Source organism: Gavia stellata, chromosome 27 (genome assembly GCF_030936135.1).
Source record: "Gavia stellata isolate bGavSte3 chromosome 27, bGavSte3.hap2, whole genome shotgun sequence".
In the NCBI taxonomy this organism is placed as follows: Eukaryota; Metazoa; Chordata; class Aves; order Gaviiformes; family Gaviidae; genus Gavia; species Gavia stellata.
In genome coordinates this window covers 5,569,068-5,594,856 of record NC_082620.1, presented here as the reverse complement: position 1 = coordinate 5,594,856, position 25,789 = coordinate 5,569,068, and the positions used below count along the sequence as shown (strand labels likewise).

Below are 25,789 nucleotides of genomic sequence, written 5' to 3'. Positions count from 1 at the left end.
ATGTGGTCCATGGAAGTTGGACTACTGAATGGAGAAGTGCTGGAATTGATGGTTTCTGACTTTTGTGATGCTGGGAAGAGCCTCATTGCTGAGTTTGCTCATGTAATTGCCATGTAATGAGTGATGCTATCCTCACAAACAGCTGAAAGATTGCAGTTAGTTTGACCAGTGGGGCAGTGTTGTAGGTATTCCCCCTTCCTTTCTCTGCTTTGTGCTTTTTCTCTGCCTCCATAGTCCACAAGTTCCTCCTTTTGATCTGTGTGCTTGTATTTGTCAGAGTTCATGGTTGGTTTTTTTGCAGCAGAGTTGTTGCACGAGCTCCTGTTATCCCTGTTAGCACTATCCTATGTTAGCCCTGGCTGCATGGGAGATGTAGAGCAGGCATTCCAAGACATAGTGATGGTAAGACATTAGAGAGCATTCTCTGCTGAGATGAAATGTGAGTCAGTTTGAACCCCACGGCTGTGCCCTGGAGTGACTAGACAGTTGGACCTTCCTCAGCAGAGCTGGGACCCAGCTGTGTTTTGTATTCCCTGTACATCCAGCCATTGGGAAGTTGAACAGATTGTTGCATTGCCACGCACTCTAAAATTAATGGTCTTGGTTTACAGTAAATCTATACACTTAACAGGTTTATTCCTCGATCAATTAATTCCTGAGAATGGCTTTCGTCATCTCCAGTGGTGCCAGATCAGGGGTGCAAAGTAGATTTATTTCTATAATGGATCCAATGATAATTATTTCACTATTTGGGGGGGAGATGCAGGTGATTTATAGTGCCTGGTCAGGCAGTTTTTTTGCTCTCCTGGATTGCTCAGCAAGCTCTCTGGGGAGGGGTTCATTTATCAGACTTGAGCCTGTTGTCTAGGAACTGTGTTTTTTAAAAAAAAATAAAAATCCTTGTTAATGCTGGAGGCATCCATGTCTTCAAGTACAGGTCATTCAGAGTGAGAGGTTTCTAGAGTGGTACAGTAATGAGGTCTGGTGTCTTTTAGGGATAGCTTTGCATTCTCCCTTCTGCTGGCTTATGTGGTGCTGGGGAGCTGACCCTTCTCGGTCCCAACCTTACAAAGGGAGTTGGCTCTACTTCTTTCTTAATATCTAAGTGCGTAATGGTTTGAAGTGTGTGTCAAAGAAAGGCTGGCCTCTTCCCCTCCATGCTGATTACTGGCTGTTCAAATGTACACATTGTCTCTCTGAAGGAGATAGGAATAGCTCAGGTGCTGCTCTGGATTGGAGAGAGCTGAACAGATTTGGCTGAGTGAGGTCATACTCATTCCCACTCTGTCCTTTCTGATATGCTGGTTGCTGCCAGTCCAGCTCCTTCTGCCTCAGTGACATTCCACAGTAAGAGTGTCACTGTTCAAGTGACAGCATGAACTGTGGGTACACAGAGGGTATGTAGCCTGAAATGGGGAACATCTTCCTCCTTGCAGTTCCTCTGGTATGCTGGGGGAGCTCTTTTCTTTGTCAAACTTGCTGCTTTAGATGGGCATTTTACTGCTGGTTCCTGCTACTTTTTCTTGCATACCTACCTGTGCTGGGAGCACGAGAGCCAAGTGTTGAACATGACTAAATGGCATCAGTGATAAACTTCATCTGCAAAGCTCTTGTCTTGTAGCACTTTCTCCCAGCAGAAGCTGGAAACCTAGTGCTTTGGTTGCAGGAATTTGTGTGTTAACGTTACAGCTTTAACACGTGTGAATTTTATTTCCAAATGGGATAGCTTCAGCAGCTCAAACAGTTTGCTGGGCAACACTAAAGCTTTCTTGTCTTTTGTAGAGCAGGAAGGGCTCTCAAGTGTCACTGAAGTCTGCAGGTGCAGTTCCTGTATAAACTTGGCCTAATATCCTTTCTTCTTTTTTCCTCTCTAGGCTGGTACCAACGGCTCGTTTCTACCCTCTGCGCATGCACTGCATCCGTGCACTTACACTGTTGTCTGAAAACACCAGGACCTTCATCCCAGTGTTGCCATTTATTCTGGAGGTTAGTTGGTTCCTGCTGACCTAGCAACGGCTGATGCCTACTACCTAATAAGCACACTCACTCACTATACCCACCAACAGCTCCCAAGGTTGCCCGATTTGCTTACTCCCTAAAATCCCTGGCAAACAGCATCAGACAGAATGTATTGTTTGGTTAGCAAATAGGATTAAAGTTTTATTGGCCTGTGAGCAGAGAGTATCTGAGATCAGCTGGGTGTAAACATACATTCCTAGGTGGTTTAACTAATGCAGCTGGAGTAGGCAAAGGGTTTGCCAAAGAAGAGATTCAGAGGCTTAACTGGTTACGGTAACTCCCCAAGCTGTTGTTACTTGATCCTGCTGATGTGTTCCTATCTTAGCAAAAGGAAGAGTTTCTCATAACTGCAGACAAAGGGAAATGGAAGGAAAAAGCCCTTCAAGAATTAAGAATTTATTTAGGAAAAAGATCTCTGTGAATGCAACCTGGCAAAACACAGTACGTTTGAAATACTGGTGCTAAGAGGCCATCCAGCTTTCCCATGTATCAGATGCCTGGCATCTCTCCACGTAGGTCTTTCTAGCCTTGCTGCTGTGAGAAGGTAGTACAGAAGTGGTGCAGCCAAATTTCACTGAAGAAGCATGAGCAAGGCAGGGTAAGGAATGCAGAAGTCCCAGTAGGTCAGCATGAGGCTGGACACTGAAGAGGAGGAGGGAGGAAGACTTCTATAATAAATGGCCTGAGTCAGCCAGGCTCATTCCTAATCAAGTTCTGTTGAAGCAAAGGCTTTTGTGGTTTCGTGTTGTTGTGAACGTCCTTTGCAAACCACATCCTCTGAGCCTGTGGAAGGCAGCGATGTTTATAAATCTACTGCCTCCTCCACTGCTCCCTGGCCTGTGTGGCTTTGCCATTCGCCTGCTTCCTTCCTCTTGTTCATGCATATTTGAAATTCTGCCAACCAGATTTAGTGATAGAGGCATCTCCATTCTGGGGTAGTAGAGCTTGGGGCAAGGATGGCTTCTCTGCTTTTTACTTCTTGGTACTCTGAGAGATAAAGCCTTTTTTTCACCCTCGGGGCCTTCCCCCCCTCTCTGCATTCTGGCCCCAACACCTCTGCTGTAATCTGTGTGTCGGGCCCCAGCCAGACGTTACCACACTGCACGCTGAGCTTCCTCCCAGCTTCCACAAGCCCCTGACCACATCCGATCCTGCTGTGTTTGTTTGTGAGGCACTACTCGGCTTAGCTTGTCCAGGTGTTGGTGACAAGGGAGGGATGGGGGCAGGGTAGATGTATGCATGTGTGTTGCTTGCATACCCTTTCACATGACTTTAGCAATTATTTTGCTTTAACTTCTATAACCCAAGGTGACTGGCATGACATTAAACTCCCAAATCTCCCTGCAGCTGTCAGCCTTTCCCTTCTTCCTGCATACATTCTACATCCCTCAAATATTCTGTGGCGTTCCCAAGAGCATTCAGAGCTATTCCCTTTGTACTTCCATCTCTTCCCAACTCCCTTCTCTCTATTACAGAGGTATCTGAACACTCTTACAACCCTTAGTGAGTCTCCACAAGCTGTCTTCAGGCAGGAGATGTATTCCAGCTGTGCGGATGAATAGTAGGAAGCTTTAGCACACAGGGGGGAAGTGACCAGCCCGAAGTCCCAAGGTGGTTGTGGTGATGTTGGAAGGAGAATCAGCATTCTGATGCCCAGCCTAGTGCTTTAACTATGAGCCTGTTTCTACCAGCTCACAAATTCACCAGTGACTTAGTCAATAGATATTAGTCCCATGCTACCCCATGTCATGGAACAAAATCTATTTTAAGCCCCTTGTCCAAACCATCATGAGATTGAGGGATATGATCAATGTGTTGGTACTAAGCAGGAGGGGACTTGAGGGGCGTGACTGGCGTTGGGGCAGCAGAATGAAGCCTTCCCAGCATAAGTTATGCTCCATTTGATAGGAAGGAGGAAAGGCTGCTCTGTCAGCCACTGTTGCAACTGAATCCAAGTGCAGTAAAAGAATGGCTGTGGAGTTTGCGACCCTATGTTTTGTGCACTTTTTGGAGAGGGCTTTGCACGGCCTTAAGGTGTAGATTCTGTGAAGCTTCTTGTGTAAGAAGTGACTGTAAGTCTGTTTCCCTTCCCCCTCTCCATCAAGGAAACCCAGCCCTTGCTACCTCTTGCCTCAGCCCTGTTGCTGCTGTGCTTTCAAGAGATGGCAGATTCAACGTTTGTGCAATTCCCATAAGCACAGGAATTCCCCAAGATCCTGCCAATAGAAATGAGAGCTGGCTGCTTGATGTGTCTTGACAAGGGCTGATGCTCTTCAGCGTGGGTGTCCAGTGCTGTCTGCTCCCTGACTCCACTTTCCAGGATGGAGCAAAAGAAGCAGCTTGCTAAAATTACATCTTAGATAGGAGGTGGCTTGTGAGAAAATATAAAGCAGGCAGGCTTTTATTTTTGTATTGTTACTCCCCTTGAAGGGCCTGTGAGTTCCCAGGCTTTTTTTTTTATCGCTTCAGTTATTGCGTGACAGGCACTAGTTTCTGCAGCAGGAAAATTGGTGGCTCATCTGCTGGAAGGCAGGTGTGGATAAACAAGGTGGAAATCTCCCCACAGGCTGACTTCGCATGCCAATTTAAAATTGGCTTCCCCTGCGGAGGGATGGGAGAGGAGGTTAACCCTGACATGCTTAGGAAGGCACGAGTTTTTCACTTTGACACTTAAATGGCTTGAGTCTTGGTTTGGATGTGCAGCTTGCTTTGGAGAAAGTCCCCAGGGGCTTGGAGTGCAATGTATATGGGAGTGGGCAGCGGATTGTGTCAGAGGAAATCGGGTGATACGAAGATTGTAGTTAGGGAGTTGATAATGCTGGACATTGTCATACATTTAAGCACAGATCTGGAATTAGTTTTCTACAAGACATGGGCTCTCTGTCCCCTTTACACAGGGAGGAAAAACTGGAACTTTAGACAGACTAAGCTGAACCACTGCACCGACTGAAGACGCATCTTTCCTTTTCCTCATTCTCCTGGCTCCACCATTATATTGTAGCTCTTAAATTCTGCATCACAGCCCTGCAGGTACCAGGGGTTGTTTGAGTGAAATCATGCCTGACCAATCTAACAGGCTTCTACAATGAGATGATTCCCTCAGTGGATGAGGGGAGAGCAGTGGATGTTGTTTATCTTCTCTCCTTCAAGGTTTTGGATACCATCTCCCATAACTTCCTCACAGACAAGCTGATGAATTACAGACTAGATAAGCAGATTTTGAGGTGTATTGACAGCTGGCTGAACTTCCAGGCTCATGATGTGATCAGTGGCATGAAATCTGCCTAGAGGCTAGCCACTGGTGATGCATCCCAGGGATCAATACTGGGGTTGATACTGGTTATCATATTCATTAATGGCTTGAATGGTGGGGCAGAGTGGCACCATCAGCAGGCTTGCAGATAATACAAAGTTGGGAGGAGTTGTTGATACACCAGATAAGTGTCCTGTAATTCAGAGGGACCTTGATATGTTGGAGAAATGGGCAGGCAGAAACCTCATGTAACTCGGAGAAATGCAATGTCCTGCACCTGAGGAAGAGTAACCCCATAATAACAATATCCTGGGGGCTGACTGGAAAGCAGCTTTGCAGAAAAGGACAGGGACAACATGTTGACGAAGAACCAGCGATGCACCCTTGCAGTAAAGAAGGCCAACGGCATGCTGGGCTGCGTTAGGCAGAGCTTTGCAGCAGTTTGACTGGTCTTTCCCCTCTGCTGAGCACCAGTGAGACCACAGCTGGAGTACTGTGTTTAGTTCAGGGCTCTCTGGGGCAAGAGAGACACGGACATACCAAAGTGAGTCTAGTGAAGAGCCACAGAGGTGAAGGGGTTGGAGCATCTATCATGAGAGGAGAGGCTGCAAGACCTGGGACTGTTTAGCCTCAAGAAGAGAAGGCTCAAGAAGGATCTTACTAATGTGTATAAAATACCTGAAAGGAGGGTGCACAGAAGATGGAGCTAGGCTCTCTTAAGTGGTGTTCAGTGACAGGACAGGATGCAACAAGCACAAACTGAAACATGGAAGGGTCTGTCTGAACAACAGGAAACACTTTTTTAATGTGAGGATCACTGAGCACTGGCATGGGTTGCCCAGGAAGGTTGTGGAGTCTCAATCCTTAGACATACTCAAAAGCAATCTGGACATGGTCCTGGGCAGCTGGCTCTAGAGCTCTCTTGCAACCTCAACCATTCTCTGAATAAAGAGGTTGAAGCCAGATTTTTCTCCATGACACTTAGTGACAAGATGAGAGGCAATATGCAGAAAATGAAATACATTTAAGCATTGGAGAGAAAAAAAAGAAGCCAACAACTTTATATGGTGAGGCTAGAACAGGTTGCCTAGATAAATAGTTGAGTGTCTGTCCTTGGAGATACTCAAAATCTGCCTGGACATGGCCCTGAGCAACCTGTTCTAGTTGACCCTGCTAGATGACTTCCAGAGGTCCCTTCCAACCTTAACTGTTTTGTGACTGAGTGCTTCAAGCCAGCTTCTGCAGAAAGTTGGCCAGCTTGTCTGAACTTGACCATAATCAGAGTCTGCTGGAGCAGCTTCACTGAGGGAAGGGCTGAGAGAGCCTAGTTAAGTGGGAGGGTGACTGACAGACCTGAGGGAAAGCTGCCAGCGTGCCCAGCAAAGCACTGTGTCCCTGCTGGGAGCTGACCGTGGGCAGCCAGCTTTGGGGTGATCAAAGCAGATGCCAGGAGGCTTTTGCTAGAGCCTGAGAGAAGGAAATGGGGGGCAGATGGGGCAATACAGTGGGAGTGCTGTGGGTGCAGAGTTGGTTCTCTGTTTTGCGCTGTGGTAGTGTAAACTGTATATCTGAGTACCCTTCCAGCTAGCCACGTGGAAATCGACTGTGAGCTTGAGATTGCCAAAAATCCTTCTCCTTCCTGCCTGTGTTGCCCTGTCCTTTCCTCTGTCTGCTAGTGGTTATCACTTAAGCCAAATTGCTGGCTTTTGACATTTTCTGGCCCTGTAGTCCCTCATTATTGCATTTCCACCCTGCCACAGGATTCCTAGACATCACTCATCCTCTCCTTCAGTTTGGCCGTTAGCTGATCCATTCTGCACAGTCTTGAGATGGGAACCACATTTTCCCCTCTTCCCACATGTCCTGAGCAGCTCCCTAGCACCTCCTGGGAGAGTTTCAAAACCTCTGGTTGCATTTCCCTGCTTGCCTAGTGGCACGTTAGGATCCCACAGAGCCTGCCACCTTTCGCTTTAATGCGTCTGACCTCGGGGATCAATACTACTGTTTTGGCCAAAGAAATAACCGTGCATAACGAGGTTTATAGCATCGATTCCCTAGGCTAGGGCTCTTTGTTTTCACAAGCCACCAAGCTTGTCCCTCCCTTCCAAATAACCTGGATTGACAAATAAAATGTAAAAAATCAATAGTCGTCTCCATGCTTTTCTGGCCTGGGGGCATCCATGTGACCTGAACACGCTCCCTTTCCTCCTCACCTCACCCTCTAGCAATCAGCACGCTGCATCCCCATGTTGCTGGGCTGGTTGGGGTCTGATGATGAATGTGTTGCTGCTGCATAGCGGGAATAGAAATTATTTCCTGCTCAGGAGTCTGATTTAAAAGCATTGGGGTCAGGGAGAGGAACTGTAGGTTGCTTCTCAGGTGTTCAAAAGTGTGGGTGGGCAAGATTTGTTCTTCATCAGCCCCCCTCAATGGTTGTCATCAGATATGCAAATGATTACTAATTGTTGGCTGTTTTGGTTTTTTTTTTTTTAATCAAATCCCATTGCTAGTGAACACCTCCCTTGATTGCCACTTGTTACCCCCTGATGGGGGTCTCTGGGAATCTGCCCCGAATCAAATAGTTTTTGTAGTTCTTAAATCTTTCTCCTGAGGTCTGCCCCTACCAGGCTGGGAAAGGGCATATTTGCATTGCTGCTCACTTTAGAAACCTTTTCCTCCTTCCTGTGTCACAGCTTCAGAGGAAGAGCAGCACAGCGCACAGGCTTACTGGGATAGTGTACCCCGATGTCTGCCCAGGGTGGTAGGGACCAAGGCAGATTCTGGCTCTAGCTGATTTCAGCTGAAGAGAGCTTTCCTGTGGGCCAAATGTAGCCTTTCAGGGAAGCGAAGGATGGAAATTCTTATTGATTCATGTTATGCTTCCCCCAGTGAAGCTGGGAAACCCCTTCCAAAAAGGAGGGAGTGGGGAAAAGGCTTTCGTAGTTCTTGGTCTTGATTACAGTTTGTTAAGTTTTAAGGAAATAATGGCTCTTCTTAATTAAAACCAAACTCGAGATGCCACCCTGGAGAGACCGTCACACACACATATGTAAACTTCCTCTCTGTTTTCTTCTTTCTGCTGTGTAAGCTTCATAGCTTCTGTTTTAGAAACACTCCTCTCCTCAACCATTATCATTAAACAAGCTCTGCAGAAACACAAAACTGAAGGTGCAGGTCTGCCTTTTGATATTACGTACTAGTCTACTGGGCATCCAGCTATAGCCTAGAGCTTGTGTGTGCGCATCATTTTGATGAGCAGGGTGGATGGTCTCCTCTCAAACTCTAGGAAGGGACGAGTTTTTCTCCATGTTCCTCGCTATAAAATGAAATGTGTCCATGGAGAATAATACGCACTTATTCAAAGGCTGTCAGTTATAATTGGTACAAGGGACGCCAATGGGGAATGTGTTAGAATAGAAACATTGCCTGGCAAAGGGTGTTTGTGAAAAGGACTTACCGGTCTCTCTGCTTCCTGGGACAATTATTTAAGTGACGATCAAAGGGTCATGGATTTGGTGTAAGCAGCATTTAGTCTTGCTGTTGAAAAGCTTCTCACCTTAAGGGACAGCTCCAAAATATGCTCAAGCTTTGTAGTACGATCTTTCTGACCATTAGAAACGTGGGTCTGAGGAACAAACCTCTAGTTTCTTGTGTTGTTGCTTGTGTTTGGTTTCCTTTTACCTCATACTTCTGTGGCATCTTTGACACTCAGGTGTCTAAAGCTTCAAGTGTGGTTGGTGTTTGCTCCCTAACTGTCCCTTGCTAGGGTGTTTAAGAAAGCTATGGCACAGTGATCAGAACAGGCAAGCAGGAATCAGGATTTCTGGATCATCTTCTCAGCTCTGCCATCAATTGCATGATCTTAGTTGAGTCATTTGGTATTTTGTTTTGCGGTGTGATCATCTTCGCACTGTTTTTTCTGTTGTAGGTTTTCCAACAAGTGGATTTCAACAAGAAGCCAGGACGTATAAGCGCTAAGCCTATAAACTTCGCAGTAATCTTGAAGCTTTCCAATGCCAACCTGCAGGAGAAGGCCTTCCGAGTAAGTGGAACCCCAGCAGCCAACAGTGCACAGCTTCTCTGTAAACAACAGAGTTGCCTAGCAATATGCTTTGTGTTCCTGCCCCATAAGGCTGGAGACTCATTTCCCAATCTGGGCACTGTAGGGTTTAGTTCCTATCTGATATCTCTATTTCTACTTCCCCTACCCAGGATGGACTCATTGAACAGCTCTATGACCTGATGCTTGAGTATCTCCATTGCCAAGCCTACAGCATTGGATTCCCAGAGTTGGTTCTCCCCACTGTCATTCAGGTAAGGTGTAAGATGCTTCTTGGCCATGCCATGAATACACACGAAGCAGGATAAAGTCATTTAAGCTAACAGTGAACTCAAGGTGGTCCTCACAATGTGAGGAGAGAGCCATTTACCTTTTCTTAATTAGAGTTTTTCTTTGCGTCTTGGGGGATTCTTGGGGAGGAACAGAGGCTTTACATCTAATTAGGAGGCTGAAGGTAGGTGAAAGTGGCTGTGGAGTTAGCCACTCTTGGGAGCCAAAGCGGAACAGAGGGCTGCGTAACTGCTGTGGAGATGTGTTTCTGACTAGCAAATGCAGATGAGTTCTTGGCAACTCAGAGTTGTCCGAACTGCTGCATTGTCTCAGAGCAGTACCTGTGCTCTGTGAGCCCATACTTTTCCTTGCCTTACAGCCTCCCTCATGTGCTCTCCACAAGATGGCAATCTTCCCTCCTTTCACAGCGTCTCCATCAGCTGGGGCACTTTCTCCCTAGGTCCCTCTATACAAAACAGTACAATTCCTGTCTCCATCCCTCCTCCTTGCTGCACCTAACTGCAGTACTGCAAAGTAGTCTCCTTTGCCTCTCCCCTGGCATTCCACCGTGCAGGGTGTTCTTCCTAGCTACTTCATGTTTACATACTTCATTGTCTGCAGTAAAACTGCCTAATAGTGCTGTGCATCTGGGTGCATAATCCTTCCCTAATACCTTGCTAGCTGGGTGGCTTCAGTTTTGAATGAGCAGTGATCTCTCTGCTTTGAACAGTAAGATTGCTCAGTGCAAACGTGTTGGAACTTGTTCCCTCCCTTCCTCCCAGTCCTTTCTATTTTTAACTCATAAGTGGCAGGCGTCATACAAGTTTGGCAGAGGGCTGCTGTCGTAGCCGCCATGGGGACACGAACCTCTGCTTTGCTTTAGTGTCTGCCATGAGCCCCTGTGTCTGCATAACTTCTTGCTATGATGCCTCTGGTTGACGTGGGAGCAATGTCTCGGCTGGGACCCACAGGCTGCTTGGGAGGCAAATCTTCTTCTTTCTGCTGTATGTAATAGGCTGGCATCTGTCAGGCGCATGACTCTTGGCTCGGTCCCGGCAGCCTGGCACAGGCCATTGCCTAGCTGGCAGTAGGCTGCTTTGGCTAATGTGAGCTGACAGGCACTCTCTGTGCTAGGAGAGCAGCTCCTGTGCTTGCTCTCGCTTTGCGTGCTTCTCACTTATCGGCAGCGAACAAAGCCTTTCCCCTCAGCCAGCAGCTGTTGAGAGCATCGAAGCTGTCGGAGCCGATGTTCTAGCTGGAATGAAAAACGGCTGACGGCACTCTGGCACCAAGCGGCCTGTGGCTTCCAAACACACCCTGGGACCAGCCTGTATTTCTGCAGAGAATTAATGCTATCGTATTCCTATTTGGCTGCCACTAACCACAGCCTCGTGGCGTCTGCTGGGCTGGGGTGCTGAGGTTAGCTTCCCAAAATCTCAGAGTCTTCGGGAAAGTGTGGGGGGGAGGCTTTTCTCCTGGAACAGTTCCAGTTAACTGTAAAAATCCATCTGTCCTGATTCTTCCTCCCCGATGAGCTCACGCTTCTCACAGTGCCGTGTCGTAGGGGCTGTGTTCCAGCTGGCGAGGGTTGCGTTCCTCATCTTCTGGTCAGCGGCTTTGGGAGAAGCTAGGCTGAAGTGCCTTCAAGCTGAACTTTGAAACCTCCTTGCCTGGAAGGCAGGAAGCACCCGGGCAGATCAAAGGAAAGGAGAGCCAGTTGGGGCGGGAAACAGTTCAAAGGCTTCTGTTCTGCCCAGCCGCTGGGACGACCCCATGGTGGTCACTGCCTACACAGGCTGGTAAGGAGCTCAGAGGGCAGAGCCTGCGTGGCTGGAGCCTTGGAAGAGACTGCCTCTTCCCTTCCCTAGAGCCCTGACAGGCATCACAGAGCAGAGGTGGGATGTTAAAGGGAAAAACTGGGCAGGCGTCGATAAGGGGTAGGTACTGCTGGGTAGAGGCAGAAGATGGCATGATCTAGGCATGACTTGCAGCTAGGCAGAAGGGCAGGAGGTGCTGGTTTGCCTTGCCAGCAGCCTTTTGTACTGCTGCTTGCTCTCTCTCCTGAGTCGAATGGTACCTCTGCTTTTTGTGAGTGGGGGATTGGGCTTGATTTGGGTTCCCTGCAACACACACGCCCAGCTGCTTCAGATCATTTATAGTTCCCTGCGTCGTTTACAGTAAAGAGGAGCTAGATTTTCGCTGTGGTCTCTGCTGGTATAAACCATTGGTGTTTAAGGCTGGCAGTTCGACAGAATCAATCCCGCTAATCACAGAGCTGCTTAGCTAGGAACCGATGTGAGATGTTAATGACATATACTCACACACACATACACGCGTATGTTCTGATTGCTTTTATTCTGGAAAGATATGGTTGTTGTATTTGGCAGAGTGGAAAACGGCATACACAGAGTCCCTTTCTCTCTCTCCTCTGTCTTCTTTTACCTTCTTGGTTGTTCCCTGCCTCTTAACACAGGACTGAGATCTCATTACATTTCATTAATATCTGTGGCAGATAGTGGTGGGACTGTGAGGGATTGCAGGGGTAGGAGAGAGGAGGGGGAAAGAAGAAATGAAGCATACGGCTGTGAAAGCGAACACACAACACCAAACTGCACAGATAGAGCCTGAGATTTTGCAGGATTTCTGGTGACACTTCTGCAACGAAAGAAAAATGATAATGTATGTGGCAGCGGATGAAATGGATCTGGGGCTGCAGCTGTGGGGATCAAGTGAGATAAATCGAATGACAAATGCATCTCTCAGTGGAGATAAATATGCAGCACCTATAAAAAAATAAGTATTTTAGAAAGGGAGGTGAAGGTAGGACAGGCTTCACCAGCAGAATAGTTTTGCTGATGGTTCCTTTGTACTTGTTTGATGGGCTGTTTGCTTTGTGGAAAGGGGGAGGGGTGTTCATTTTAACTCCCATTTTTGAGTTGGATGTATGATGGCAGGTGGGCGTATGCTGGGGATAAAGGGACGAGAGAAGCCCCTGCTGCTAGGTAATGGGGGACATGCTCCATGTGTAGCAGAGAGCAGATCCTGCAGCAATATACCCATCAGGAAAGCAGTGTCCTGACAGAGAGGGGCTAGGTGTGACTGTCACCTCTTAATTAACATTTAATACCTACCAACTTGGCATGTAAGATCAAGCCAACATGTAGGCTTGACAGGAGGGAGACATCTTCCTCCTTCCCCCAGCTCTGTCTTTTGAGGCAGAACATTTGAAGCTGTAAATAGAGAAGGCAGTACTGTATTTGCTGACTAGAAACCCTTTATCTCTATCATGATAGCATCTGCAGGTCCCAGCTGAGATGAAGGTTCCATTGTGGTTAACCATTTTCTTTTGCCTTGTTGGATCTATTCCTCTAAATCAAGTGTCTGTGTAGTGTGTGTGTGTATATATATATATATGGCTCTAGCAAAGAGCTTGGCTTGCAGAATTTGGACAGCACTTTAGAATCTTCTCTTGGGATTGGTGAAAACTGTTAGCAGACAGTGTAGTAAACTGGAATTCAAGCCACGAGTCAATCTGGACACCCCCATCTCTCATTCTGTCAGCAAGAGTGTCCACTGCTGCTTCAGCTTTTAGTTTGGAGGTGTCAGAACAGTGCAGTGGTGTTGGAGGGTGGTTTGTATTGGGAGGGGAAATCTTCTTTGGTGGGGAGAAAAGAGGTTTGCTTGAGGACAAGGCTACTGAGATTAAAAAAAAAAAACACAACACAAAAACATGCCCTGTTTATAATGAATTCTCATTGTCTGAGAATAGTGAGGTGTGTTTTGGATGCAGAGAGAGGGCAGGAGCAAATTCTTTAAGTAGGATGGTCCTTGCCCTTTCAGGCAGCATTAGGATTTGTGGTTTCCTGGCAGACTGGCTCTTGTCCTGAGGGTTACACATAAGGCCTTGGGTCTAAAAGAAAGAGTTATCTAGGCACATGCTGCACAAGTTGTCCACAGAGAGGGTTATTTTGTAAATTTTTGTGTGGTGGGTGTGTGGGTTTGCACCCTTAGAAAATCAGTGGTGCCAGTTGGAGCTGGGTTGGTACACTCAGAGGTTAAGTAAACTTCACCCCGTGTGACTCTGCAGATGGCTGTCTGTCCAGACCCATGGCTCTGCTGCTGTAGCAGCACCAAGTTTTCCCACCGAGCTATGCCAAAGACCCTTACTCCCAGTCACAGACACTTCCACCCCAATTTTAAGTCTCTTCTCAAGCTCTGCCTTCAATTCCAGCCATCAGTCTCATCCACAGCCTCTCGTATTTGGTATTCCCATTCCAATATCCACTGGTGTTCCACAGTCTTAACCCACAGACACCTTTCCCATTCTAATCCTGCCTTCCCTGTGGTTTTGGCCATCTAGCATCCATAGGCCTCCACTGTTATTCCAGCTCTTCATGCATCTGGTCCACCATCCCTCTTACTAGTTGGCTGAGCAGGAGACAGTGATATTGTAACTACAACGGCAGCTAGGAGCTGAGGCCTCAGAGAGCATAGACTTTTTTCCTGCTGGCTCCTTGAACTCCACTGATACATTTTTTTCAGAAAGAAGTAGTATTAAAGGGTGCAAAAAGCTGTTTTTGAGCAAGGCACCTGTGCTGGATTGCATACAAACATCTGGCCTGTCGCTGCAACTCTTTGCATCCTCCCAGCCCAGGGTGGCAGGACCCCCAGGGCTGATTATGGGTGATACATTGGAGTTTGGTATGAATTGAAGGGAAAAGGTGCCCCATGCTGTCTGTCACTGGGGTAGGAAATGCTATTTTGCTGATGGGATCTGTTTATGGAAACTATTACATTGCTTTCATTCTTCCTTTCTTTTCCTTCTCCCAGCTAAAATCTTTCCTGAAGAAATGCAAGATTGCCAACTACTGCAAGCCTATCCGGCAGCTCCTGGAGAAACTGCAGGAAAATTCTGCCTACATCGCCAGCAGGCGTCAGAAAGCTACCTTTGGCGTGGCCAGCGGGGAGTCTGTGGTGAGTCTGCTACTTCGATTTGGGCTTCCTGGAAAGACAGTCAGACTCCGGCTGCTGGGGTTGAGCGGGTGGCAGAGGGAGGAGGGACGGCGAGATCATGGAAACGGGAGTGTGTGGGGTGGGGCAGATGTTCACAAACAACTGAACTCGGCAGGGCTCTGATGCTATAGCGGGCAAGACTCTGCAGCTACGAGCCTCATGGAAAACAGAGTCCATAAATTATACCTTTCTATTATTTATAATGCACACACATGCATGGAAGCGCCCTTGCTTTGCTGGGGCATCTCTTTTGCCGAGAGGTTTCTTGGTTTTCATCATCCCATTCCTGATACGTGGGTGCCAGTTTGTGCCTAAAGTGATAGGGGGGATTCTGCCGCCTCTCTAAGTGTGTTGTTTCCTCCTAGTCTGTAGAGACCAGTCTCCAGCAGTGTAGAACCAAGCCACCGGCAGACTGATATGTAGCTGTTTAGGATCCTGAGGCAAACCTTTCCCCATTTTCCTGGGCCCTTGCGGAGACAGAGCTATAGAATCAGGAAAGTTAGGAGCTGTAAGAACAGTGATCAGGCATCCTGGGCACTGCAGTTGCTTCTCAAGAGAGATGCTGGTACATTCTTCTGTCTGCAGCCTAAGCATCCAGCCTGCTGAGAAAATGCTGAGGATTCTACCTTAGTGATGAGAGGAAGAGGAGTGACTAAGGTGATGATGGAGACCCCCCTCTTATCTTAGGAAATGAAGTGTAGCACAGCTAGAAAACAGTATATTAGAGGGTGTGTTAGCTAATAGTTGGCCATCTGGCTGACAGGCTTTTTTTTCCCTGCTTCAGGAGTCTGCTTGCTCTGAGCCAGGTCCTCTGAGGGATGGTGTAGCATATTGTCAGGACATTCCTTTCAGTGTCCTTGCTTGAAGCTTTTTTTTCTTTTGCTTTGCGCCATCCTTCTCTGGGGACCTGTTGACCTGACCTAAACTCCGAGGTATTTGAAATCCAGGCCCTATGTATATGAAGCCCAAGGGAAGGAAGTCTTGTTAATGAAGCTTTGTTTGTGTGTCCTTTGGGTTGGGCATTTTATCTTTGCTTTTTATCTAGCACAGCAGCCTTTGCAAGCCTGATAGCTGGTGAACTCTGTGTGTGCATGCCTCTCTGTGTGAGAGGACGTGGTGGGTCTGACTCTTCCTTGCCTGGCAGGAGAGAGGTGAAAATATTTCTGTCTGCAAGGTAATTGATGGGTCAGAGTGGTCTCTCTGGCCACATGGTATCATTGGAAAGTCTGGAGTTCCGCATCACTGAAAGCTCCACCTGTTGGCACGGAGCTGAGCACGGAGCAGAAGTTGCAGTGCACACTAATTTGTCTTCAGACACTAAGGGGCAGGGGCTGCAGGAAAATTAGCCTTTGAAATCCTGACATATCAATGGCAGGACACAGCAGCGCTATTCTGGGATTAAGGGGTTTGATGGAACTGGGTTTGAAGTGACTGAGTAGTCTTTGGTTCTGTAAATGCCATTCTGGGTTGGACTGTTTTGCTGAAGGGATTATGCTTCCCATCTGGAGTGAAGTGGTTAGGGTTTTGTTGTTTTGTATTTTTTGCGGGCAGTGCTGTGACCACTCACCCACTCTGCAGAGGCAGAGATTTCAGCCTCTAGAGCTCTCCATGAAACAGATGAGGCGGGGAAGGTCGTTGGCTAAATAAAACAGCGTTTCCAACAACTCTGCCACTGTCTGCTTTTCCCAGCAACTCTGGCTGCAGTCCCTTGTGTAAGAACTACATGATTATTTTAACATCTTGCTGCCTGTATGTCTCCTAGTTGACATTGGTGCACTTGCTTTCCCAGGGATATCTGGGTGGCTGAGCAGCATGAATCAGGCAGGGTTGGCTCTGGAGGGGCAGGAATGGGCACCTGCCTTGAGTAAGGGAGGTTGGTTAAGGGAAGCAGGCACCGGTTCACCAAGCCTGTTTGGAGACGGCTGTTCTGCCATTTAAGGGGATAGAGCAACAGTGTAAAGTGCTGCTCGGGGAGGATACCTGGATTGCCACTGCAATCTGTATTTTTGCACTGTGGTGGTGTCCTATGGGAGAAGGGAACCTTTCTCTTCCTTCGGTTAATGGGATATCAGTGCTCCTGGGAGCAAAGGAAACAGCCCACTCGGTACTTCTGTGGGGTGGAAGAGCCGTAGTGGCTTATCTTTTGTGCCCAGAGGTCAGGTTTTGTGCTCAGGTGGCCCTGTGTTTTCCTCCTAAGCCTTTGCAAGCAGATGGTGTAGATTCCCAAGAAGGGCCAAAGCTCCCACAGAGACTGGGCTTCCCAGAATGACTTGGAGTGTCCCTTGAAGTCTGGGTTGAGTTTGCCAGGCTGTCTCCAAGATATGTGGGGCATTGGCACTTACCATGAGCAAATGCTTCCAGAAAAGGGAAGGGGAGGGCTGAGGGGAGGTATTTGGTTGTCCCCCTTGCCAGCAAGAGCAATTGAAAGCAAATGCTCTCTGGTATTCACATCCATGCATTTGTGCCTGCTTTACTGTAGGGAGCAGAGTCCAAATTCTGAACTAATTCTTCCATGCAACATGGTAAAATGCAGCTTTAATGGGGGGAATTACAGAGAAATAGGTTTAAATGAGAGGAATAAAGGTTGTGAATGCGATTGGATCTGCACTCCTGAGTAGTGGGCATGCTTTAGAAAGCTGGATTTTACCTAAGGGTCTATATTATATAATTTTAAAGACGAAACAGTCTGTGGATTGAACTTAGTGCTGCGGGGGGAGCATAGTGGTGCAATGTTTTACTTAATGTTGCGGGACTGTGGAGAGATACCTCCTTGCATCCCAGGAACTGTGGTATGGAGAGATAGGCACACCAGATGTGTTCAGCCTTACTTCTTCCACGTTGTTTTAAGATTGAGAACTTTACTGTTGTGTTTTGGTTTTTTTAAGAAGCAGGTTAATATTTGAGAGTCAGTGCTTTTTTGAGAGTACAATGCTAATAGGTTACTACACTATTTAAGGTCTTTGTGAGGGGAGCCAGAAAAGGTGGAGCCTGCAGCTAAAGTTGAATCCAGATGCATAATGTGCAGCTCTGATTTTAGGTTTGTCTGCACTAGGTGTGGGCCCTGGATTGGCAGGGGAAAACGTAGTGAAGGAAAAGAGTGCACCAGGACCCACAGTGTGTGCCGGGCTGTGTCACAGCTCTGTGGCTCCCAGGCAGACCCTTGCACTGAGCTGGGGAACCTTCGTTTAAGAACAGTACAGCCCAGCAGGCTGTTATGCTTAATGAAATGTGAAGTGAGGGAATGAGCTGATGGAAAGCATTGCCTCATTTCCATGGGATTTCCAGATCTTCTGCATTCATCCCCATCTCACATTTCAGATGGGTGATGATCTTTGTTACATTTGTACAGGTGCTAGCACTGCGGGCTTGATTCATGCTGGGTGTTGCCCGACAGCACAGTGGTGCAAAAGCAGTAAGAGAAGGAGAATTGCAAATGGTTGAAGTGGGTGTGATGGCATCCACTCTCTCAAAACTCCTGTTGAGGTGTTCTCAAAGAAAGATGGGAGTGTTTTAATGGTCTTTTTAATCTCTGGATTCCGGCACACTTTAAAACCAAAAAAGCTGTATCAGACAGAACAAATAGACTTTTGCGCTCTGTAGGAAGAGTCTTTCTCAGAAGCTTGTCTATACCAAGCAGCATCAACAAATTGCCTGATTACCGCTGGCAGCCTGATATGAGCCTGATCTATAAATGGGGTGACTTTGTACTCCTCGGGAGGTACTCCTCTTGCGATAGTGGTGGGTCAGATTGACAGCAAAGCTGTGCTGTCTGCTGGCTGGCGTCTCCGCTGCAAGTGCTGCTGGAGTCGGCGATACATCAGCTATGCTTTCAGTCCGCCCGCCGGGGAGGAGACCGGAGAGCAGACGCAGGCTCCAGCCGTGCAGACCTGGAGCCGTGTTTCAAACGGTCCCGGGGGGGCTGTGAGTCTGGGACCTGTGATTACCAGAAAGGGCCTGTTTGGCTTGATGCAGTATTGATAGCGCCTGTTGTAGGATGCATAAATAGATTCTGCGCCATTAGAGTGCAGGTGACACAAGCTGGTCGCCGTTTAATTGCCAAAGTTCAGCTCCTGGTGCCAGCTGCAGAGACCACAGATCATCTCTACTTCCCTCCCAGTGACGGGCCAAATCAAGAGCTGGCGTAGACTGATGTATTTCACTTCACTATATACACTGATTACTTGCTTATTTGTGTAAGCTGGGAGCTCTGCGCTGCTATCCGTTGTGGAGACCTGCCCTTTCTGTCTTCTTGTTCACACACTGCTCTTTAAAGAAACTTTTTCCCGCACCTTGGTTCACAGGCTGCAGCCAACACATCATAGCTCCCTAGTTTTGGGGCTCAGCTCCCCAGAAACAGTTGATTTGGGATCTGCTGAAAAATATTTGAGCTGCTGCTGTGCTTTCTGCTGTGAAGATGGTCTGGCCTTTTGTTTCCACCCTCATATGGGAGCATTGTGTACACACAGCTGCCCATAACAGAGCTCTGGATTTGTTCTCAGCCCTGGATTCAGGATACTGGTTTTGGATCTGTGTTGACCTTTGAGTTTATCTATTGTAACCTTTGTTCCTGTTGCTTGTTCCCTCCTTTGCCTGTTTCAATTTCTACTTGCATGTCATGTCTTTCAGCTTACATTAGATTGACTTTTTACTGTGGGGTAATGCAAAGCCTCTGGGCACTGTGGTAATCCAGTTAACAGGTACAGTTCTGTGTGGGTTTTCAGTTAAAGGGATGTTGGCAGGTTAAGAAGAATGTGTTTTAATATGACATACCACCACCCCCCTTTCAGCACTAACATGCCAAATGATTGAAGCGTAAAAGAATTTTTAACCATCTCATTTGCTATCCACCATTTACGGAGTTTGCACCTCGTTATTCTCCCTGCTTGGACAGCGGAAACAGGCTCGGTACTTCTTCATGCTCTGCTTTCTCAGGGTTGGGATGAGTCCAAGACCCTGCAGGGGAATGTTTGTTTCAAAAATAAACACTTAGCTGTAGAACAGGGGGAGCAGGCAATCAGACATCTTTGATACTGAGGTCTTGTAAAAGCTTGCGTGAGGTTTTTCTAAATTAAAAAGTGAGAACTGAGCAGGTGATCAAATGCCTCCATTGAAGGAGCAGGGGACAAATTTTGTCCTGATAGATCCTCTGATCTGTCCCTTTGATTCCTACCTTCAGGTTTCAGTTAAAGTAATTTCTTTTTCATTACAGTAGGCTGCATCATCTGACTTGACTTCTGTGTCAGTATCTTCTCACTAGAGCTAGAGTAGAAGTGAATGTTCAAGGCCAAGATAGTAATAGTGGATCCCAGAAGGCATTGAGCTGATTTTTGGAGAGCCTGTTGTGAGTTCTCAGCAATTCTGAGAATCAGGCCTCTTCTAGAAGGGAGAAATAGGAATCTGGGAACTCACATTTCAGGCCACCATGCTGAGAAAATGTAGTGATCTTCCATAAGCTAAAGCATCTTATGCACCACCATACAGATGATCCTTTCTGAGGAATTTATGCTGTCCTTCAGTGCCATTGGTATCCTGTGCTTTGGAATTGCATAAGCAAGCTGTTGCATTGGCCAACCTGTCCATTTCATCTTTTGGCTTGCTTTGATTTCCCTGCAGTACCCAGGCATTGTTTTACCTAAGGAAGGCTGTCAGTCACACCACTCCTGACTCAGTAGTTGCTTAAATGACTGTGATGCCTGAATTCACACTTGGTCCTGCTTGCATTCTTAGTCATGGTTGCCATTTTCCTCCCCAGAAGCTGGGAAAAAGGTGGTTTGGGAAAGGGTCGTAACCTCTGCTCTTGACTCCCTGCGACTTGCTAAAGTTGTATTAGAAAACTGCTTTGAAAACCTTTCTTAAACTTGCACCCTCTCTCTCCACAGGAGCAATGGGAGAAGCAGGTCAAAGAGGAGGGGACACCTCTGACCAAGTATTATACTCAGTGGAAGAAGCTAAGAGAGAAGGAGATACAGCTGGAAATCAGCGGCAAAGAAAGAGTAAGAATGAAATGCCTAACTGAACTGGACATCATCTATGCCACGGGAAGACAAGAGAGCCACGTCCTGGCAGCAGGATGGTGGCTGGTCAAAACCTGCTCCTCTGGTGTGAGCTGAAATTGGCTTGAGCTGTGTGGGTGCGTAGGCTGGGCATTCTTGGAAGGAGCATGACTGTGGCTGGACAGCAGCCTAGCCGATGTCTTCAGCTCCCTGGGGATTTGTCTTGCTGGGATCTCTAGGAGCAACATCTGCATCCCCTGCCTGTAGCCTGTTCATTTCCCCAAGTTAATAGAGGATAGGTGAGATAGGGTGAAGTAGTGCTATGGTAAATTTCCCTCTCTCCCTCTTTAGGCTCATGCTGTTCAAGACCCATTGGTACAGCAGCCTTTGTAATTCAAGGCTGGGAAGCTGAAGACAGTAGTGATGGAGCAATTGTGTGTACTGGCAGGGGTAGGTTGGGTAACAGATTCGATTGTGCCTGAGCAGCTGGGGCAACAGCCTTATTGCGGATGTTGCTTTTGGAACAAGCGTGTGATGTAGTTTTGAAGTTTAGACTGTACACACAGTTCCTGTTCTGTGTGTTCATCCCCACATTCATGGGCCTTCTCACATTGCTTTGGGCAGTTTGCATCATTGCCTGCAAATTGCATTGCTTTCTTGATAGTAAAACAGAGTGGTTTGTGCTCCTGTAGGCCTTTAGCTCTTTTTCCAGCTCTGCTGAATGTGACTGGATTGCCATGCTAAAGCCTAACTTTGCAAGAAAGTAGGGAGGGGAAGATGCCTATCTTCTTACCAAAGGGAATATCAGAGATTAGTTCTATTTTGCATTTTCTTTTTTCACGCATTTGGGGGTGGCTGGTTGTGAGGTGGGACTTGCTGTCTGGACAGAAGTGCTCACACTGCCATTTCCCACATCTCCTGCCCAAGGGAAGGATCCTTGGCCACTCCTCATGGCACTGCACTGCAGGATGCAGAAGGTGGGGGTGGAAGCTTGCTTACATTAGGAGTCTAAAGGAAAGCTGTCTCGATGCTAATGCAATGAAAGTGGCTGAGCTAGGCTCTTGGCCAGGGAGCAGGAAATAGATATAATTGGTGTCTCCACCGTATGGCGGGGAACAATTAAAATAATCGATGGGACATGAGGATGATTGGCTCTGAGCCAAGTCCCAGAGTGTGGTAGAAGACCTGGGAGATCCTAGAAATGCTCAGTATCATATACCAGCCTGAGATAAGGACAGGAGGCTGAAATTCCCTGGGGCAGCCATGCAGAGGGAGCAAAAAGCACGCTTGTTTTCTGTGCAAACCCAGCAGGAGAATGTGACTTTTGCAGAAAGGAAATTGGTGGGGGGAGCTAAGAAACAGCAAGAAGTGGTGGCTGTGAGTGGGGCTAATCTCTTGCCTAAAACTGGCCCTGCTAGTGTGAGCTGACACTTCCCTGGTACTGAAGCAGCTATCACAAGGGGAGAGGAGATCAGGCCTCAGTTTGGACAAGCCCCCTCTCATGTTAAAGGGAGGAGGGGAGCTGGAGCTCCCTGGGGTGGCCAGGACCAGCTGAGGTGGAGAGGTCCCCTTGAGGGGGGGTTGCTTTCCTATAGCAAGGCTCAAGAGGGTGACTTCTGAAACCAGGGGAAGTCTGCAGGGCAGTGACAGGGACTTTCTTGGAGAAAGTGGGCTGAACAGATAAACTGTAGGGAGAGACAGACTTTGGAGTTAGCTTTCCGAAAGGCCTGTGGCTGCCTGACATCTTTGCTTGGTGAATGGGGCTGTTGTCTCTCTCGGTGGGGACTGCTAGCTTAATGATGCGGCATTGTGAGCCCCAGCAGGAGAGTGAACACCATGAGGCCCATTAGGGCTGGGAAAATCCATGTCCCATTAGCGGCCATTGGGGGGAAAAAATAATAACAGAAAAAAATCAGCCTGGCTCTCAGCTGCTGTGAGCTGCAGCTTGCCTTATATAACAACGCTGACCCCGTCTGCCCATTCCATTTGCTTTTCCCAATGGTTTTTAATGGGATGTAGACTAATCGGCTTCGTGAGACTCAGTAGATAGTAACCTTCTAGCTGGGGATTAAAAGACTGGCCCCCAAATTACCTAATTACTGCTACTGTGTGATGAACATAGGCTGTATCTGTGAGCTGTGGCTCAGTACAAGTCTCATTCCTTTGCTTTGTGATCACTCTGCAGCTAGTAGGGTTTTCTGGTGCCTTTATTTTGAGGTGCCCATCTTGAAGGCACTCCTGTGGAGTTGGAGATAGCACAACTCAGCATGATTCAACACTAGGTCCTTTTTAATATGCTCAGGTTGAGTTCAGCCAGTACTGATGTCACCCAAAACTGTAGGCTGCCTTTGGAAATGGGGACTTTTCCTAGGCAGTATGAAAATACAAAGGAGTCCCAGTTAACAGCTCCCTGCTGTACGTGCCCTGCACAGGATACTGGGGAAAATTTTCACAATATTGAGATAAATCTCTCTCTTTTGCTCCCTTGGACTGGAGAAGTTTGGAGAATTGGAGAAGACCGTTCTACCGGAGACATTTTACTCATACGCAGTTCCATTTCCACTTTAAATCTACTAAGTGATGTGTTCCATGGAAACATCCCAAGCTCAGGATGTGTGAGGAGGGAGAATAAGACCTTGGATGATTTTTGCGTTTCATTTACTGCTGCTGAGCTGTAACAGTGACCGGGGCCATGGAGAACAGGACTAGCCAACAGGGACTTGGGCAGTTGGTGCAGCAGTTGTTTCTTGTCAAAACTGGGTTTCTGCTTCTGTTTGTGACACTTTCAACCTCAACTATTTCCTGGTTAGGCAGTGCTGGACTCATATTTAACTGCTGCTGTTGCTGAAGAGTGATAGCTACCTATGCTGCCAGACAGGGACTCTGCAGGTAGCATGGCTCTTGGCACAGGAGAGGGTCCAAAGGTGCTGCCTGTGACTGGAGACTGCCAGAGTCAGCTCAGCCATACTGATGACATGCCACAGGGTACATTTCGCACTGCCTGTTGATGTGACCATCTCTGGGACATGAGAGGCCTTGACCCAAATGGAGCTACTGAGGGAGGAGGACATGGTGGTCCAGGTCTTGAGCTGCAGGAAGCACCGGTGCTTCTTCCTGAGGCTGGGATGATGTCAGCGTGACCTGGCTGAGGCACTTGCAGAGGCAAGGAACGTATAAACTGAAAGGGATCAGATACAGGGACTGTGTCTGTGATCATAGCCTAATGCTGGGTTAGAAGCATAGCTGCTGATATATTTTAGCTTCTGAGACCTTTGTGTTTTATTTCTGGAGCCTCTCATTGAATCAGTATTGCTGGAGCATCTCCCTCTGCCCTCCCACCCTCCATAAAGTTGTATGCCAGAACAGATGAGAGGAGTGAAGCATGATCCTGTCTTGTCCACCAGAACTGGTAGGGGCTAAGGAAAATGTTTTCACCGTAGCAGCTGCCCTGCCCCACAATGGAGATTGCTGGAGCATAGCCACCTGAGGCAAGAGGATGGTTACAGTTTGTCATTAGGTCAGCTGAGGGCAGCTGTTTGGCAGTGACTCTGGATTGCTGCTCTTGCTGCGTTTTGCTTCTCAAGTCTGTTCTCTGGCATGCAACGACTGCTGTTCGGAAAGCCAGTCATGTGCTGCTTTCTTCACGCGTCTTCCCAGCACAGAGACAGCCCAGCAGGTCTCTGCAGGGCTGGTGGAAGGAGAGGCATGTCGTAGTGGAAAAGAGCAGGTGGGAAGATGATTTAAAATTAGCAGCCTGCAAATGGTGGTTGGTGATTTGCTCCACTCTACCTTTCTCTGCCCAGCTTCTGACTTTCCATCCTGGTGCTGTAGGTTATTGCTTGTAAGTGCTCAGCTCCCAGAATCAATATTGCCCAGCTGGGGACCATAACCGTGAAACAGGCTGGGAGAAATTGCTGGAATTGGCTGCAGGAGGAAACGCGTGTCTCCATGTCTCTTGTTGTCTCTCCCCCTCGTCCCCGTACTCTCACTTTTTTTCTGTCTTTGGTGAGAGCTGCCTTTCTATATAGACTGTGCGTTGCTGCTGTTCCTGCTGGGGGAAGCTCACGGCAGGGTTGAAGTGGATGTGGTCAGAGAGGAGTGTGTTGAGGGGTGGTCTGACGGGTGGGAGAGAGCAAATGAGTTATTACTCGCAGGGCGAATGTTTCCAAGCAAGCTAATGTGTGCTAATGCATGAGTGCTTCCCAGGAGGTGTGCAGCCAGGCACAGGCAGCGGGCAGCTGATGTTCAGAGAGCACTTGGGATTTAATTTGCATTCTGATTATCTTTGCCCTGCTGGCCTGAGCCCTTGCAAGTAAATCCTCCCCCTAATCCCCCTCCGGAGAGGTGTAAAGAGCAGTGAGGTGGTGTCAATTGCAAGTACTTAATGGCATTGATATTGGCTGTCTGCAGCAGCAAGGCTCTTGGCCCATTGATCTCCTTAAGGGCTAGCAACCAGGGAAGCCACGGTGTAGACAGACCTTAAGCATCTTCAGCACCTTGCCATTTAACTGTGCTGAAATCTGCAGCCAAAAAGACAGTGGCTTTGCTATAGCCGTCACAGCTTTTGGCGTTGGTGGAAAACTGCTACTTCAGAGATGACCAGCGCAGTCTGGCTTGGTTGTGCTTGGCTGCCTAAACTTACAGGGCCTGTGTGGCTTTCACTCCAGAGACCTAGGACAGCCAGCTTGTCATGGATGTCTTGCATTTTTATCCATGCTAAGGTACCAGCAGTAGATGGCCCATTAGCAAAAGTAGTTTAGTAGGTAAAGATCAATAGAGCAGTGGTGCTTTGCATGTATCGTTCACCTTTGTAACTGACTCACAAATCTATCTGTTGCTCCCTTAGCTGGCAGCAGGCAGACCCAACTGTTCTTGGCAGTGTGGCTTACACAAACTGGGCAAAGCCAAGTTCCTGTGTTTAAGCTCAGCATTTTATGTTTAAAAGTACAAATTAAGGTTGTTCTTACTGTTGGTTGTGGTTTTTTTCCAGCTTGAAGACTTGAACTTCCCAGAAATTAAGCGTAAGAAGCAAGATGAACGCAAGGAGGAAGATAAGAAGGAATTCAAGGACCTCTTTGAGCTGGAGAGTGACTCTGATGAGGAGAATGTTGGATTCCCTATAAAAGGTATGGGGCTGGGCTTCTCCTTGTCCAGAATTCTGTATGATGTGGGTCAATATGG

General features: G+C 47.7%; 1 protein-coding gene across 1 annotated transcript in view; it reads left to right on the top strand.

The window, feature by feature from the left end:
• The window catches only part of NOC2L (NOC2 like nucleolar associated transcriptional repressor), a 55,236-nt gene that overhangs the window by 15,869 nt on the left and 13,578 nt on the right, over positions 1-25,789 (top strand). Inside the window, exons 12-17 of the mRNA XM_059829938.1 lie at positions 1,875-1,986; positions 9,201-9,314; positions 9,485-9,586; positions 14,433-14,576; positions 20,495-20,608; positions 25,599-25,734. Of these exons, the coding sequence (XP_059685921.1) occupies positions 1,875-1,986; positions 9,201-9,314; positions 9,485-9,586; positions 14,433-14,576; positions 20,495-20,608; positions 25,599-25,734 (722 nt within the window). The remainder of the gene's footprint in view (positions 1-1,874; positions 1,987-9,200; positions 9,315-9,484; positions 9,587-14,432; positions 14,577-20,494; positions 20,609-25,598; positions 25,735-25,789) is intronic.